This window comes from Cebus imitator, unplaced genomic scaffold, assembly GCF_001604975.1.
Source record: "Cebus imitator isolate Cc_AM_T3 unplaced genomic scaffold, Cebus_imitator-1.0 Scaffold426, whole genome shotgun sequence".
Lineage (NCBI taxonomy): Eukaryota > Metazoa > Chordata > Mammalia > Primates > Cebidae > Cebus > Cebus imitator.
Genome location: NW_016107741.1, coordinates 2,349,116 through 2,365,022, shown reverse-complemented (window position 1 = coordinate 2,365,022; position 15,907 = coordinate 2,349,116). Strand labels below are relative to the sequence as shown.

The window sequence follows — 15,907 nt, the reverse complement described above, 5'->3', positions numbered from 1 at the left end:
CTTTAAGTATCTGGAATATAGAAATAGTGTGAGATGAAAGCAGCTTTACTGTATGCTGCCAGGTTACTATTGCTCTGCATGTTATGGCACTGTGCTGGCATTCTGCTCTCCTTCTATTTTGATTTCCTCCAGAGTCTCAAGCCATAAAACAAGACTGTTGATTTTGTTTGCTTACTTTCAGGCCTCCAGACAGTGGGGATATTCCGAGTTGGAAGCTCAAAAAAGAGAGTGAGACAAGTAAGTGAAAAGTAAAGATTATATTTTATGTTTTACTTGACTTTCAGTTCAGTTACCTTTTGCAAAGTTCAAGTCTATGCAAATTCAATTTTGATTATCTTTTATTTTTTAACCCTCCAAGCTATTATAATATAATTGAATTCCAGGAGGTAAAAGGCAACAACTCAGAAATGTTGTTACAGTTAGGCTCAAACACTTGAAAGCAAAACATATGGCTGCATCTGTGGCATGTGCAGCCAAACAAAACTAATTTATATACATCTTATTGACAATTGCAAAAGCAGAAAATTCAGAGTACCTGATCAATAAATGATAGAAAATAATTGTATGTAGCATCTATTTTTACTAAAATGTGATACTAAAAATGCTGTTAACATTCCCTTCACATAAGATGCTATTATAGCTTTACTTTATCAAAAATAAATAATTCTTATGAAGTTTTCATAGAACCACTGACCCCCAGTACGCTTTTCACATAGGTACTGTGCTCCTTTGTTTCCTTCAGCCCTCTGCAACATTCCTGCCACGAAGTTTGGTATTAGACCTTCAACAATAGGTTCCTGTGATGAGGCAGGTATTCGTGTTTGTGATGGCTTCATAAAATGCAAACCATACTTTGAGAAAAGAGTTCATTTGTTGGTGAAGGAAAATTAAATCATTATTTTCTTTATGTTGTTTTCAATGGAAGGAAATAAGGAACTCAGCAATTCGAAAATTAATTCAAATGAAAATCAATTTTAGTTGGGAAGCTGAAGAAATGACATTTGTTCATATTATTGAAAGTAATTGAAATAAATACATCATATATATATTTTTTGTCAAAACAAAAAAGGCTTTCAAAAGAAGTATGTTTTCTGATTGGCTGGTTAGTTTTTATTCTCACACAAGAAACAACATTAAATGGATCAACATTTAATGTTCCACAACAGAACTTGCAAGAAGGAAGATAGTATGATAATGTTTCGTAGGCCTCCACCTATGCAGAATTGCAGAATATTTTCACAAATATTATCTCATTGAATCTGCCAACCTGCTGTGAGCGTAGCCTCTTTAACACACTTCTGTCAAGGCTTAGAGAGATTAAGAAATGTAATTCAAGATCACGCAATTTAACTAGTCACCGTTAACTTCACAGGCCAAGTTATTTGCATGTTCCATTCTTTCTGCATGTGTGTATGCTCAGAAAAGAAGTATGGTGTGTTTGAATGATCACAAGTTGGAGGAATTTCAATAGAAGCCTTTGTTTTGGCTGCCCGATACACACTGATGGCGAGTTGTCTGGAATCAATGAGTAGTTCAGGATAGTGATGGGTATTCATTCTCCTCAAGTGGACAGGTAGCGAATGCCAAAATTTACCCATCAGTTATATCTGGATTCGTCAAAGGGGACATCTTTGCATGGAGTTGTATTTAAGGATTACCCAATAAAAATATAATTAGTGTTTATTTAGAAGTAGATTTTGACTATGAAATATGCTCTAACTCACTCATATTATTTTGTCATATAACCCCTTTGCAGCCTGCACTTTTTCCTTAGATGACTAGCCACAATGTTAAGAGTGAATCATTTGTGGGATTACCTGCTTATCACTTTGTTTCTCTAGAGGTACTTTGCCTCTTTATTCACTGGTGTATTTTGAGGGCCTGTGACACAGGAAACGTGTAATAATCTTTGTTGAATGGATGGATGGATGAATGATTGAAAACAAATGAACTCTTAGAGAAGTTTATTGCATAGGGTAGGATTATGAAGTTACATAATTATTTCTACAGCAGAGAACAATGCATAAGAGAAGTTGAGCTTTTAGAGACAAAAGCAGGGCGTGGAGTTATTACACTCCTGTTACTTTGTTTTCTTGCTGCTCTAAGTGCTAATAGACCTAGTGTAATGATTACAGCAGGGGATCCTTCTGGTAAACAATAAGACTACTTTGACAAATCTAAGAGAGTATGTAGCTATTGTCATCTTTTAAGCCTTAGTCATAAATGTCTTATCATGGTTCTTAATTTCATTTTTGCAGAAAAATCTCTTTGTTCTCTTGTTGAGTAACCTCAGTAAAATATCAACATTCAAACATGGCAGGATTGATGACACACAGAACCACTGTGTAATAAATTAATTCCTCCTTCCCACATTTTAGTTGACCTAAGTTGTTTTCTACCTTTTAGGTGTTCCTCCTAACCTGGTTGTCATTATTGAGCCCTTCTGCATACATCATTAACAATAAATCCACAGATAGTTTTATTTAATAATGCTTTTAAATATATATATACACACATATGTATTCATAGCTGGACTGTGTAAACTTGACAGATCAAGGTGACATGTTGTTTGCTTCTCCTTCTTGGGGTCTGTACAGACTTAATTCCAGATGCTACGTGTCACAGCACTTCTCTTGCTGTGCACTGCACATTGAGGTATGGTGTTATGTGACTGCCACTCGAACCATTGTTTTTCTAGTTACGTGAGGAATTTGACCGTGGGATTGATGTGTCTCTGGAGGAGGAGCACAGTGTTCATGATGTGGCAGCCTTGCTGAAAGAGTTCCTGAGGGACATGCCGGACCCGCTTCTCACCAGGGAGCTGTACACAGCTTTCATCAACACTCTCTGTGCGTAATACAGCCATTTGTGGGAAAGTGGCCCTGGAATACTGAGATGTCCAACTTATTCATCATAACTTTATGCATATGTTTCCTGATAACTTTTTTGTCCTTATTTATTAATCTCTAAAGAGTGGGCTATTTGGAGAGATTTCTCAGATTCACCCTGGGAATAATTAGCAAGAAGAAAGTTGCAATAAAACAAATGGAAATAGCCAAGAAGAATTTGAGAGGCTTTGAAATGACCCAAGAACAGTAGAAAGTGCTATGAGTTAATGCTTAGAGTACCAACAAGAGTTCACATTGATTCTATGCCTAAAATTGAGTTAGTGTTTCTGATATGAAGAAGGAGGGAACCATGGGAAACCCAGGGGAAGCAAGATGCCATAGCCCAGTGCCAGAGCTTTCAACATAGCTGCTTCTGGGCTATAGCTACAAATCCCATGAAGAAGAAAAAAAGGAAAAGGTAGAGGAAGGATAGGCCAAACTTGGGTCAGCCTTCATACATTTCTTCCCTCAATGCTACAATTCAAATAGGATTTGAATTGTAGCATTATACAACAGAGAGAGAAGACATTGTCTTTGCTGTATCTTGGTTATTGCCATCAAAATATCTGTCCTTGTGAATTGCTCAACAGAAAAGAGCCTTAAATCCATTATAAACTCAAACTTCAGAATGTTCACCAATTCTTATTCAGTGTTAATAAATATTTACCAAGAATGGAAGACTGAAATCCTTAAACTAGGTGATGAGTAATGCCAGGGAAGGGGGTAGAAGAAAGTAAGGGAAATTTAGTTACCCTTTTTTTTTTTAACCTGGATTACAGTTATTTTTCTAGATATTATACTTCCCCCAGGTCTAATTTTATATCTTTCACAGAAGCTTGCTGCTACATTGCTAAAGTAATGGGCAAGAGAGTGAAGGCATGAAATAGGACTTGCTTTGATAGTCCCTTTCTTAGAACAACTGAGAGGAGGCCTTTCCTCTGTGCCTGAATGGTATGGGCTCCCCTTTTATTTGAGCACCTCTTTTTGCCTTGCTTAGTGTTGGAGCCGGAGGAACAGCTGGGCACCTTGCAGCTCCTCATATACCTTCTACCTCCCTGCAACTGCGACACCCTCCATCGCCTCCTACAGTTCCTCTCCATCGTGGCCAGGCATGCCGATGACAACATCAGCAAAGATGGGCAAGAGGTAAAACGCATTTGCTGTCATAGATGCTGTGACTCTTCCTCTCCCCTGTTTTAAAAGGGCATATCAGCAAAATGGCCAAACATTTTGCCTAGAGGTAATGACATCTCCCCTCTCCAACCTAGCTGCCTATGTAGGAAGAGACTCATGCAGGGCCTTCTCTAGAGGGGCAGTTCCTAAGAGTGCATGGGCCATGAGCCTCCTTATATGTTTCAAATATGCTTCCAAATGAGGCTGTCATTTTCCATGATGATGCTTTACTCAAGACTCTGAACTTCTATTTGTGAAGAAGAAAAACAATGAGCTACAGAAGTGCTTGCAACCACGTAAAAGTGGATTGATGGGGGTGGAAGAAGATTGCTGGCCTTGTAATTGATTTTACCTGCTTCTGTAACTTGGAGCCCAAATACGATATCACCTCTTTATTCTTCCAGTTTGTCCCTGGAGTTCCCATCTGCACTATTAGCAAGAAGTCTAGTATCTCCCTTTTAAGGGATCCTTTCCTTTCTTAATCCCTCCCAGCAAAATAGGGACTTGCTCAATTCAAGGGAGGGTGAGTCCTGATTCCAAACCAAGTATGGAGGAAACTAGGTCTGATCTGCTGACCATTGCCATTGTGTCTCGGTATCATATGGTGTCAACTGCTCAAAGCAGGTTGTACATAGTCCCACAGACTCTTTAGGGATGTTCTTGTTGGACCTGATCTGCAGTCAGACTCCAGTGAGCCCCCCACCAAATCTAAGATCTTGGGTTCTGGTTCTCTATGGTTACACTCGTATTTCAAGATTTTTTTTGGTTTCACCCTTGGACAAATGAGATGCTGGCTTCAATTTTAAGTTTCTTACTAATAGGCAACCTATTTAATCTTCACCTTAACAAGAGACCCCCCACCTTCCCTCTTTGATACCATGCAGTTATACCTCTCCCTGACCTTGGATTCCTCAGGAGGTTATAGACTCTTTAATAAGCTAATATGTGCTGTAAATCAACAAGAAGGGGCCAGAGGCATTCCAAGCTTACTTAACCACAGGAAGTTTTTTGTAAATCTTTGTTAAAGTTCAGCTGCATTGTGCCTTCAGTTCTGTGTCTGTCAAATTTCCTTCCCAAATAACATGGTTATGTATATGTTTTTCACCCTAATCCAGAAAGGCAATTTTGCATTTCTTCTCATCCTCCTCCTTATGGGTATGAGAATGGAACTCTCCTGACTTAGCGATTTATCTCTATAGTAGTTATAATTAGTGAAGCCCCAGATGACTTCAGGTTTCATATGGCACTGACACCTTATTTCAGCATACACATCTCTTTGATGGGCATACTATAATTCTCATAATTCTTAAGTAGTTTTATTACTCATTTGGGTGTCAGCCTTTATCGACTACAGTTATAACAGGAGCTGTAGCATTATCTGCCTAATTGCTGGGGGAAAGCAGAGCTCTGTGTTTAAAGGTACTTCAGTTACTTCTCTGACATTTCTTAAGTACTATGTCAGAAGGAGAAAATTGGGTCTCAGGTAATTAAGAAGGCATTGAGGAGAGCAAAAGGTCCAATTGAAATAATTATTGCCATTTTAGCATCATTTTCAGACATTCTTTCCATTTAAATGCTGAACAATCTCCATTGCCTATGCCAAAAAGAAAATATTCTTGAATAGGTGTAAATGAAACAGCCTGATGGAATATTAGCTACCATTTATGTCTCTCCTTCCATGTGCTGGCTTTGTGCTAGGAGGTATATATGCAAATCCTCTTAACAGGCAAGAGAGATATCACTGCTCCATGTTTTAGAAGCAGGGCTAAGTAACTTAACCTAGCAGCCCACAGACAGCTTCCACTTAAGGTTGTATGAGTGGCATATTAGTCCATTTCACAACTCTAGGGGAGGTGCCATGGACCCCATATTCACTGTAGATTTGCAGAATTACTAGGACAGTATTTCAATGGAAGATAGAAAAAGATCTTGAAGAAGAGCAATGTCTTATACTGGTTAGTGGGTCAGGTTGGTCCCTGACTAGTCAAGTCCCAGCTGTGCATGGAACCTGAGACAGTCTAAGATAAAAGAAGTACAGAAAGGAATTCAAAGAAAAAAATACCTGTACTGGGGTCTAGGTCAGGGTTTCTCGGCCTCTGCAGTGTTGATATTTAGACCTAGGAATTCTTTGTCATGGGGCTGTCCTGTGCATTGTAAGATATTTACCAGCATCCCTGGCCTCTACCCACTAGATGCCAGTAGCAATACATCTCCTCTCCCACCAAGTTATGATAACCAAAAATATCTCCAAACATTTCCAAGTCTCACCCCTGAGGGGAAGTGCTCAAAATCGCCCCTAGTTGAGCGCATTTGGTAGCTCTTTAATTCACTGACCATGTGTTGTTGAAAAATTCTATTAACCTTCCTATACCTGGGTCTCCTCATCTGAACTTGGGAAATGAATATTCTTCAACCAGCCCTAAAGAATGGTTGGGAGACCTAGTATACTATGAGGAATATGAACTTATCCTGGTGACAGTGAATTTGTAGAAGGAAGCTAGGGTTTACAAGGGTTTCTAGACAACTAGACCTAAACATTGCATCAAAATGAAAGACTAACAGCCAAAGATTACAGCAGCAGGAGAAATATAAGGAGAGCATTGCTTCCGTGAAATTGTTAGCAGTGACAGGAGATCAGGCAGCTCTCACAGCCATTGCAGACTGTGGTAAAGGCTACAAAGCAGTGAAGTACTGAGAGAGACAATGGGAAATCGGGCCATCTTCATAAAGTGCTGAATACCTCTGTGTGGGGCAGGTGGTTGATTCTTTTAAGCTGTGAATCCTTGGAGGGATTCAACAAACAGGTGATATAAACTGTGTTGTAGACTGGCTAGACACAAAAGGGGAGTGAGTTAAGAGGCTTTTGTATCAATAGAAATATGGACAACAGCAATTCTTGTTATAAAAGATTCCATGTAAGAATAGCCTTGGGATTTGAATCATGCGTGTCCTGAGCATTTACCTTAGGTTCCTCTAAACCAATGACTCTTGCTTAGACGTTTTCTAATGACTTTCCTCAGGATACAGTGGTATGTAAGAAGTGGAGGAGGTGAGGACACACGGCAAATATAGAATTAGGGAATGCACTGCAGACTCATAGCAGACATTCAGAGAAGAAGTGATGAGCATGGGCCAGAAAAGTTAGGAATGGCTTCATGGAGGAGGTTGAATTTAAGATGTACTTCAAAGGGTGTGTAGGGATTGAATACATGGACCACATAAGCACAGCATTGGCATGGGAGTTAGCCACACCTCTTCTGTTAAAAACCCTAGAAGAAAATCTAGGCAAAACCATTCAGGACATAGGCATTGGCAAAAACTTCATGAGCAAAACACCATAAGCATTGTCCACAAAAGCAAAAATAGACAAATGGGACCTAATCAAACTCCACATCTTCTGCACAGCAAAAGAAACAATTATTAGAGTGAATCGGCAACCAACAGATTGGGAAAAAATTTTTGCAGTTTACCCATCTGACAAAGGGCTGATATCCAAAATTTACAAAGAACTAAAACAGATTTACAAGAAAAAAACTAACAAGCCTATTCAAAAGTGGGCCAAGGATATGAACAGACACTTTACAAAAGAAGACATACGTGAGGCCAACAAACATATGAAAAATGCTCATCATCACTGGTCATCAGAGAAATGCAAATCAAAACTACATTGAGATACCATCTCACGCCAGTTAGAATGGCGATCATTAAAAAATCTGGAGACAACAGATGCTGGAGAGGATGTGGAGAAATAGGAACACTTTTACACTGTTGCTGGGAGTGTAAATTAGTTCAACCATTGTGGAAGACAGTGTGGCGATTCCTCAAGGACATAGAAATAGAAATTCCATTTGACCCAGCAATCCCATTACTGGGTATGTATCCAAAGGATTACAAATCGTTCTACTATAAGGACACGTGCACATGAATGTTCATTGCAGCACTGTTTACAATAGCAAAGACCTGGAACCAACCCAAATGCCCATCGATGATAGACTGGATAGGGAAAATGTGGCACATATACACCATGGAATATTATGCAGCCATCAAAAACGATGAGTTAGGGTCCTTTGTAGGGACATGGATGAACTTGTAAACCATCATTCTCAGCAAACTGACAGAAGAGCAGAAGATCAAACACCGCATGTTCTCACTCATAGGCGGGTGTTGAACAATGAGAACACATGGACACAGGGAGGGGAGCACTACACACTGGGGTTAGTTGGGGGGAAATAGGGGAGGGAAGGTGGGGGGTGGGAAGCTGGGGAGAGATAGCAAGGGGAGAAATGCCAGATGTAGGTGATGGGGAGGAAGGCAGCAAATCACACTGCCACGTGTGTTCCTATGCAACAATTTTGCATGTTCTTCACATGTACCCCAAAACCTAAAATGCAATAAAATAAATAAATGGAAAAAAAAAAAGAAGTAGTAGTCAAGGGAAGAAGGAGAGGACTAAGAGAAAAGTTGTTTATTATTTTTTAGTCGATTTGGCATGAGCAGATAGAGAATATGGAAGGGGCAGACTGGAGTACAGCTAAATATTAAATTGTAAAATATGGTCAAAACAGCATTTTTCAACTTCTCTTACCTATTTTAGTGTGTATTATCTATTTGTTAGGGTGCTGTTTTTGGGGATTGCAACATAGTTGAAACCTGATGCAGACTGTCAAAAAGCTTGAAGGCTCACACAGGTTTGGCCAGCACCTTGCTGCATGACTTGTCTTTATGAAAGAGAGGAAGAGGAAGGAAAACAGAGTTGGGATGGGGGATGGTCTTAGCTTTGTCATCTACAAAATGAACATAATATTTTCTCTTTGATAGGTGCTTAAAATTCAATACATCACTAACTGGTGAGATCTTAAAGATGTCGAAAAGAAGGGCATGAGAAAAATTGTTGACCAGTCAATCAGTGCTTTTTTGGGAAAAAAATAGCAGTATTTTATTGAATTGTGGTGTTTTGCTATCTTGTGTTTGTTTTGTTTTCTTCTATTTTGTTTAGTTTGCTATTTGCTTTGCTCCTTAGGGAAAAGAGAAATTCCCAAGTGTAAGAAACATTGCATTTCTTTAAGAAAGAATATAGCAAGAACCAAATTGAAACCTCCTGAGCAGTGGTTTTTCAGAGAGTTCAAGAAACCCCTAGCACTGCATGGAAAATGTGGTGTGAATATGCACTTGTTTGGGAGAGAGTCCATAGCTAGCATAGAGTTCTCAAACGGTCTATGAGGCAAAAAAGAAGTTACAAACCACCAGTGTAGGGCCATGATTCCTGATCTTTGAGGAGGTACATGCCTCTAGGAAATGGTAGGTTGGCTTTGGAACAACAAGACCTGTGCCTCACCTCACCCTCATCCAGCCCTGTTTTAAAGCTCAATTTCCCATTTCCCCATGCCATGGCTGCGTCTGCCAAGCAAGAGGAAACAGGAAGAGGTGTAGCAACAGGATGAAGAGAGTAGGGCTGCCCAGAGTAGGGTCATCAGCTTCTCTTCTTGCTGTTTAATATCCTGGCTCTGGGCTTTGGGCATCACTTCCCTCATCTATAAAACAGGGACAACAGCAGCAGCTGCTTCTTAAGCTTATAGTGAGCAAGAATTGAAATGGCCCGTGGAAAGCCCCTAGCCTGGTGCCTGTACATGCCAGACTTTTAACACATATGAGCTATTCATACGAGGCTTAGAAATGATCTAGGATGTTTATTTAGTGAAGATAAAAGTTTTCTTGAATTGATAACTAATTTAAAAATGAAGTAATGGCCTGGCTCAAGTGCACATTGCATTACCTAGACACAGCCATATAGCACATACAAACATATGCTGAAACACATGGAGAAAAGGTAGCCATTGCCTGGGAGCAAGTCTCCTTTCCATGTTAAAAAACAATAAAACAAAACCCCAAAGCATTAACAAACCCCAGCAGCTTGGTCTGCAGCTGGAATCTGTGTGCAGTTTTACAGATGGGTTGTATTCCATTCCCAGAATAGCAACAGGAGAAGGAAAGAGCGGAAACAGAGCTCTAGATTGTCCTTGTACAAAACATTCTTTTAAAAGAAAACAAAATCTTCCATTTGTTCATGCTTAAAAAAAAAAAAAGAAAACCCTACTATGACTTTAAAGGAGTAAGGGGAAACACTCCAAATACCTCTGAGTTCTAAAGGGAGGAATTTGAAAATGACACGTATTTTATTTTCACCTTAATCATGAATTTGCAGGAAAAGAAATGAAAAATAAAATGAAAACTTGTCAGATTTTATACCAGTGAAATAAAACAAAAATGATTGGACGATCCTACGTAAACAGCACTTTCTTTCAAATTCTCAGTGTTTACCACATGAAATAATTTCCCTTGGTGGCCATTCACCTGAAAACAGCCTCACCTTCTAAAAATAAGACAAGTTGTTTACCATGCTGGGATTGCAGGACAGGGCAGTCACCAGCTCATGGCTCCAGAGGATGAGAGTGGGGTTCATGGGGGCTTTGTCTCAACTATTCATCAGGACTCCTAAATTCTATGACAAGGTGTTTCTGAAAGGCTGTATAGATCTTCCCAGGCATAAAATCCCCACGAAGCAGGCACAGTTCCCATACTTATCCTAACTCTCAGCTGATATTGACAAGAGAAATAAAAGTTCACACAAACCAGTTGTTCTCAACCAGGAGTAATTTTACCACACAGGGGACATGCGACCATGTCTAGAGATAATTCTGGTTGTCACAACTGTACCCTGGGGGTAGGGGTGCTCCTGGTATCTAGTAGGCTGAGGCCAGGGGTGCTGTTCCACATCTGCAATGCACAGGACAGCCCCCACAGCAAAGAATGATCTGGCCTTACATGTTATTTGTGCTGAGGTAGAGAAACCCTAGCCTAGAGAAACTTACTCAGACTCTCTCACCTGAAAAAAAGACAAGTAAGCAGTAAGAATGCTCACACACCTTTAAAAATGTTCATATTCCTTATTACAACAATGCAACTTGTATGAATTTACTCCTAAAAAGTGCTCACCCAAGCTCACAAAATATCTTTTCAAGGGTATTTTTGTACTATGGTTTATAATAACAAACAATTCAAGACAACATAAATGCCTATCAGTTGACTGGGATTAAAACACATCATGGTTTATTTGTGCAATGGGCTTCTATGGGCCAATGAAGACTGAAGACAGGATTTTTTTTTTTTTTTGTAGTGGAAAGATTATTGTAGCATATTGTTAAGAGACAGTGACCAAGTTACAAAATAACATATGGATGGGATCCCAGTTTTAAAGAAAAAAATTTCAGGTATACATGTATATATGTGCACAGGAAGACATAGGAATGGATGATTTGGGTCAGTGGTGGAATTATGGGCATTTATTTTTCTTTTTGCTTACCTGTACTTTCTAATTACTAATATATTGAACATAATTTTTTATACTTCGAGCTAAAAAATAGTTCCCTTCCTTCACCCTGTATTCCCCTTTAGTTTCCTGTATTTCTTCTTCCTCCTTCTCTGTGATATCTTTTGAAAAAAGTGTCTACATTCACTGTTTCCACCTCTGCAACTGTGGCTCATTCCTGCCACACCACTGACATGACTCTTATCTGGGACATCAGAACCATCAGAGAGTCCATTCTGGAGGGAAGGGTCATATCTCAATGACCCTCTGCCACAGCTCATGACTAACTTGAAACTCACCTATCATTTCTTCTAGGATACAGGTTTTTCTTATTCTAACTTCTCACCCATTCTTGACCTCCTTCATCAGCTGCTCCTTAAAGATGCTGGAGTCTCAGGAACCCTTTGTCAGCCCTTCATGTTCCTCATTTAACTTTCCATTTTTTCCTTTGTTTAAACACAAAAGCCTCACCCTCTGTATTATCCTCCTCACCCTTCATCCCCTCCATAATTTGGGAAGCTGCTCTTCATCCCTACTTCTTCCTTCCTAGTTCAGATGCTAGCTGCTGTAGCCTAGACTGTTGTAGTGTGTCCCAGGTAATCCTACTCCCTTGCATCCCCTATCCGCTGTTTCATAGATTGCTCTCCCTGAAATGCAAATTCCATCTCCATTCTGCTCTGTTCAGAATCCTCTTGCCCTTAGATGACAATTTGAACTCGTTGGTCTGACACACAAGGATCATCTTACCTGGCCCTTGCCTGCCTTTCCTGCAGAATCCCTACCACACTGAGTTTTCGGGGGCTCTGTGACATATTTTAAATGTTTCTGTCTTTGCATGTGTGGTGCTTTCTTCACTGTGAAATTGTCTCCTGCCCCAGATCCTTTGCTTTTCAGCCTAGCAAACTCTATTCTTCTTTTGAGAGTTTGTGCAAATATTTCCACCTCTGTGGTGGTGATCCTGGGGCCTTTGGAATTGAGAGCTTTATAGTTTGCAATCATTACCTGTAAATGATAGGTTTATTTCCTACCTAGAAGGAAAGCCATTTAAAATAAGTTCTATGTTGTTATCATTGCTGGAAAAGTTTTAAAATAATTATAGCATATGAAAAATGCCCAGCCTATGATAGGTGCTGAGTGAATGAATCAATGGCGATATTATGGATTGATGAATGAAGGGATGGTTGAAGAAACAGATAGATGGATGGATGGGTGTCAATATTTCTTAAGTGCAAACAGGATAGAAATTTTATATAGTGCCCATTTTACAATAAATGACTTAGAGTTACAAATTTTTACTCAATATGCTATCGAGATGACCATTGAACTATGAGCTTCAATGCAAGATATGAAAGCAAAAGGAAAATGGTGATGCTCTCCATGGATTGTGATAGAAATGATGGCATCCTTGCAGGATTATAAAAAATGAAGAACAGGTTTCAGTGATTATTGAACCACCCAGTATTTTGAAAGGCAAACATAGCAACAGTCCTTGTGTTCTCTTCTCCCCTAGGTCACTGGGAATAAAATGACATCTCTAAACTTGGCTACCATATTTGGACCCAACCTGCTGCACAAGCAGAAGTCATCAGACAAAGAATTCTCAGTCCAGAGTTCAGCCAGGGCTGAGGAGAGCACGGCCATCATCGCTGTGGTGCAGAAGATGATTGAAAATTATGAAGCCCTGTTCATGGTAGGTAGCCCTTCTGTGGCAGAACATCACAACAAACTGCCTACTGGTTGCCTCTGGAGGCAGGATGAAACTCTAGTAGACCACTCTCTGGTATGTAGTGCTGCTCACTGAATTCATTTGAAGTCAGGCAGTTTCAGCAGGAGTAGAAATTTGCACAACTATAATGTCATTTTAAGTTTGTGATTCCATGTTTTAACAAACATGCCAAATTATAATTTTCATTTTGTCATCCTCTAAACCATGGTCACATTTTGGAGTCGTTTAATTATAAAGCAGTGTCCTTGCTCAAGACATTAATAAAGCCCTTCTTTTTGGAATTCTGTGTCCCTCATGAATTCATGTATTCATAAGCATCTTCAGTGGTTTCACCTCCTCCAAGGTCAATCTTAACATTTTACCTCCTACATGAAGCTTCACCTGTCCTTCCTTTGTCCTTCCCATGCCACTTCTCTGTCCCTGAACTCCATTACTGTTCTTACTGATGTTTATCTTGCCCAACATTGTATATAGTCATTTATGCTCATTTCCCCTAGTAGAGTATAAATGCATTTAAAACAAGGGCTGCACCCTTGTTATCTCCTCTCCGTATCCTCTGTATGCTTTTGGAAAGCCCTCCATCTGGCAGGCATTCAATAAATATTTTTTTGATTTGAATTGAATTACCAGTTCCTGTTTTCCTTCATAAAACTGCATTGCTTGCTACAACTTCCCTTGAAACATTAGAACAAATGCCAACTCTCTTCTATTTCTCTTCACCAATAATATTGCATGTCAAAATTTACAAGAACCTTCTTCATGTTTCTTCTCCCATTTCTCTTGTCAATTTGCAGGCACTATAAAGCCTACTTATTCCACTAGAGCCTTTTGTGCATCCTTTAATTAAGAATGCTAGTTACCTCTTTTAAATCTCTCTAGTAATTTGTCTACACTTATCAATTGCTGTGTATTATATTTATGTCCATGCTTGTCTTATACCAATTATTTTTTATAAATTTGAGACCCAGTGTTTTAGAATATTTGCCCTCTGTGTCTTACCTATGTGATCGTGAGCAAGTAATTCACTACTCATTAAGCACCAATTCTAGCTTTAGAAATGAGAAATATACAAAGGTGATGTAATTCTCAGGGTGGTGACCAGAATTATTTGATATGTCAAAGTATTGTGCAAACTATAGTGGTTTATGTAAGTGTTAATTAATAATTATATTAATTGGGTAACACATGCTGCCTCAAACCTCAGTGCTTTAACACAGACATAAATATCTCTCTCACATAAAGTTTAATCAGATAATAGGTGGACAGCCTTCCAGGTGATGATTTAGGAATCCCAGCTCCTTGTATCTTGAGGCCCTGCCATTTTTTAGGGTTTTATGGATAACCCCAGAAAGGTCATCCATCTTGTCCACTCAGATCTCATTGGTCAGAACTTATGCACAAGCCACCCTTAACTTCAAAGGAAGCTGGGAAATGTATCCTGGTTGGAAGCCCAGGAGGAAGAGCAAATGGATTTACCACACCGAAAAGTTCACTGAGGTAGAATGGCATCTTTCTCTTGTTTGAATCTCTGAAACACTGTCCTTGGATTGCCCATGATAAGCTCTCAAAAAAAGGTTGAATTAATAATCGACTCTACATAAAATTTACACTTCAGCCAAAATCCTCATAATTAACGACATATTTGGATGAATCAAATGTCTGAACTTTTCAACATTTTCATCAAGTTTTAAGTCACGTATCTTCCTGCCAAGTAGTCTTGGCATTACTTCATGTTCTCTGGATTTTTTTTTTTAACAAAACAATACTTCTCGTCAATCTTAATTCTATTATCTAAGTAAAGTTCTCCTTTATATGAAACCACAAACCATTGGGCATTTCTTTTCAACTCAGATACTAACAAAACTCTTCCTGGCTTCTTTGAAACTACAGCTGCTGCCATTTTAATTGTACCATCCCTCTTCTCTCCATTTCCTGCCACCTGAATTACTAAGAGCAGTATAAAAACATCAGTATTCTACCTTTTCCAGCTTTTCCCAAATCTGATCTTTGTTTGCCATTCTCTGTAGGGATTGATGTCAACATTCTCTCTTATTTTTGGTTGCCAGTTACAGTCTTTACTTCTCAAAGAGGCCTTTCCTGGCCGCCTTGTATAAAATGCACCTCCCACCCCACCCCCCCACCGCACACATACATGCACGCATGCACACGTGCACACGCACCTTCACTCCCTATTTCCTTTCCCTGCTTTTTCCCCTTAGCACTCATCACTGTTAACATAGGGTTTTACAAATTTATCTTGTTTGTTTTATGTTAACTACATGACAGGATGATATTTTTTGGTCCATTTCTATCTATAGTACTTTCTTTACTGCATTACCCCTGTGCCTACATGGTAGGAACATAATAAATATTGGTTGAATTAATGAATGGCTCAATGGTTCTTCTGTGAGATATGATTTCCATATTAAGTCTTACTCCTTATACGTATGAAAACATTTGGGCATGGAGAAATTAAGGATACCTTTCTTGTAATAAATTAACCATTTATGTAATCATTCTTGATCTCTTTAGAAGGATTATGGGACTCATGTATTACGAAAAATAACAGCCAGCAGAGATGGCTCACACCTGTAATCCCAGCACTTTGCGAGACTGAGACAGGTGGATCACCTGAGGTTGGGAGTTTGAGACCAGCCTGACCAACATGGAGAAACCCCATCTCTGCTAAAAATTCAAAATTAGCCAGGCATGGTGACTCATGCCTATAATACCAGCTACTCAGGAGGCTGAGGC

General features: G+C 39.3%; 1 protein-coding gene across 1 annotated transcript in view; it reads left to right on the top strand.

Annotated features, from left to right (window-relative positions):
* ARHGAP6 (Rho GTPase activating protein 6) overlaps positions 1–15,907 on the top strand; it is a 125,213-nt gene that overhangs the window by 79,301 nt on the left and 30,005 nt on the right. Inside the window, exons 6-9 of the mRNA XM_037731851.1 lie at positions 182–237; positions 2,699–2,849; positions 3,886–4,034; positions 12,938–13,117. Of these exons, the coding sequence (XP_037587779.1) occupies positions 182–237; positions 2,699–2,849; positions 3,886–4,034; positions 12,938–13,117 (536 nt within the window). The remainder of the gene's footprint in view (positions 1–181; positions 238–2,698; positions 2,850–3,885; positions 4,035–12,937; positions 13,118–15,907) is intronic.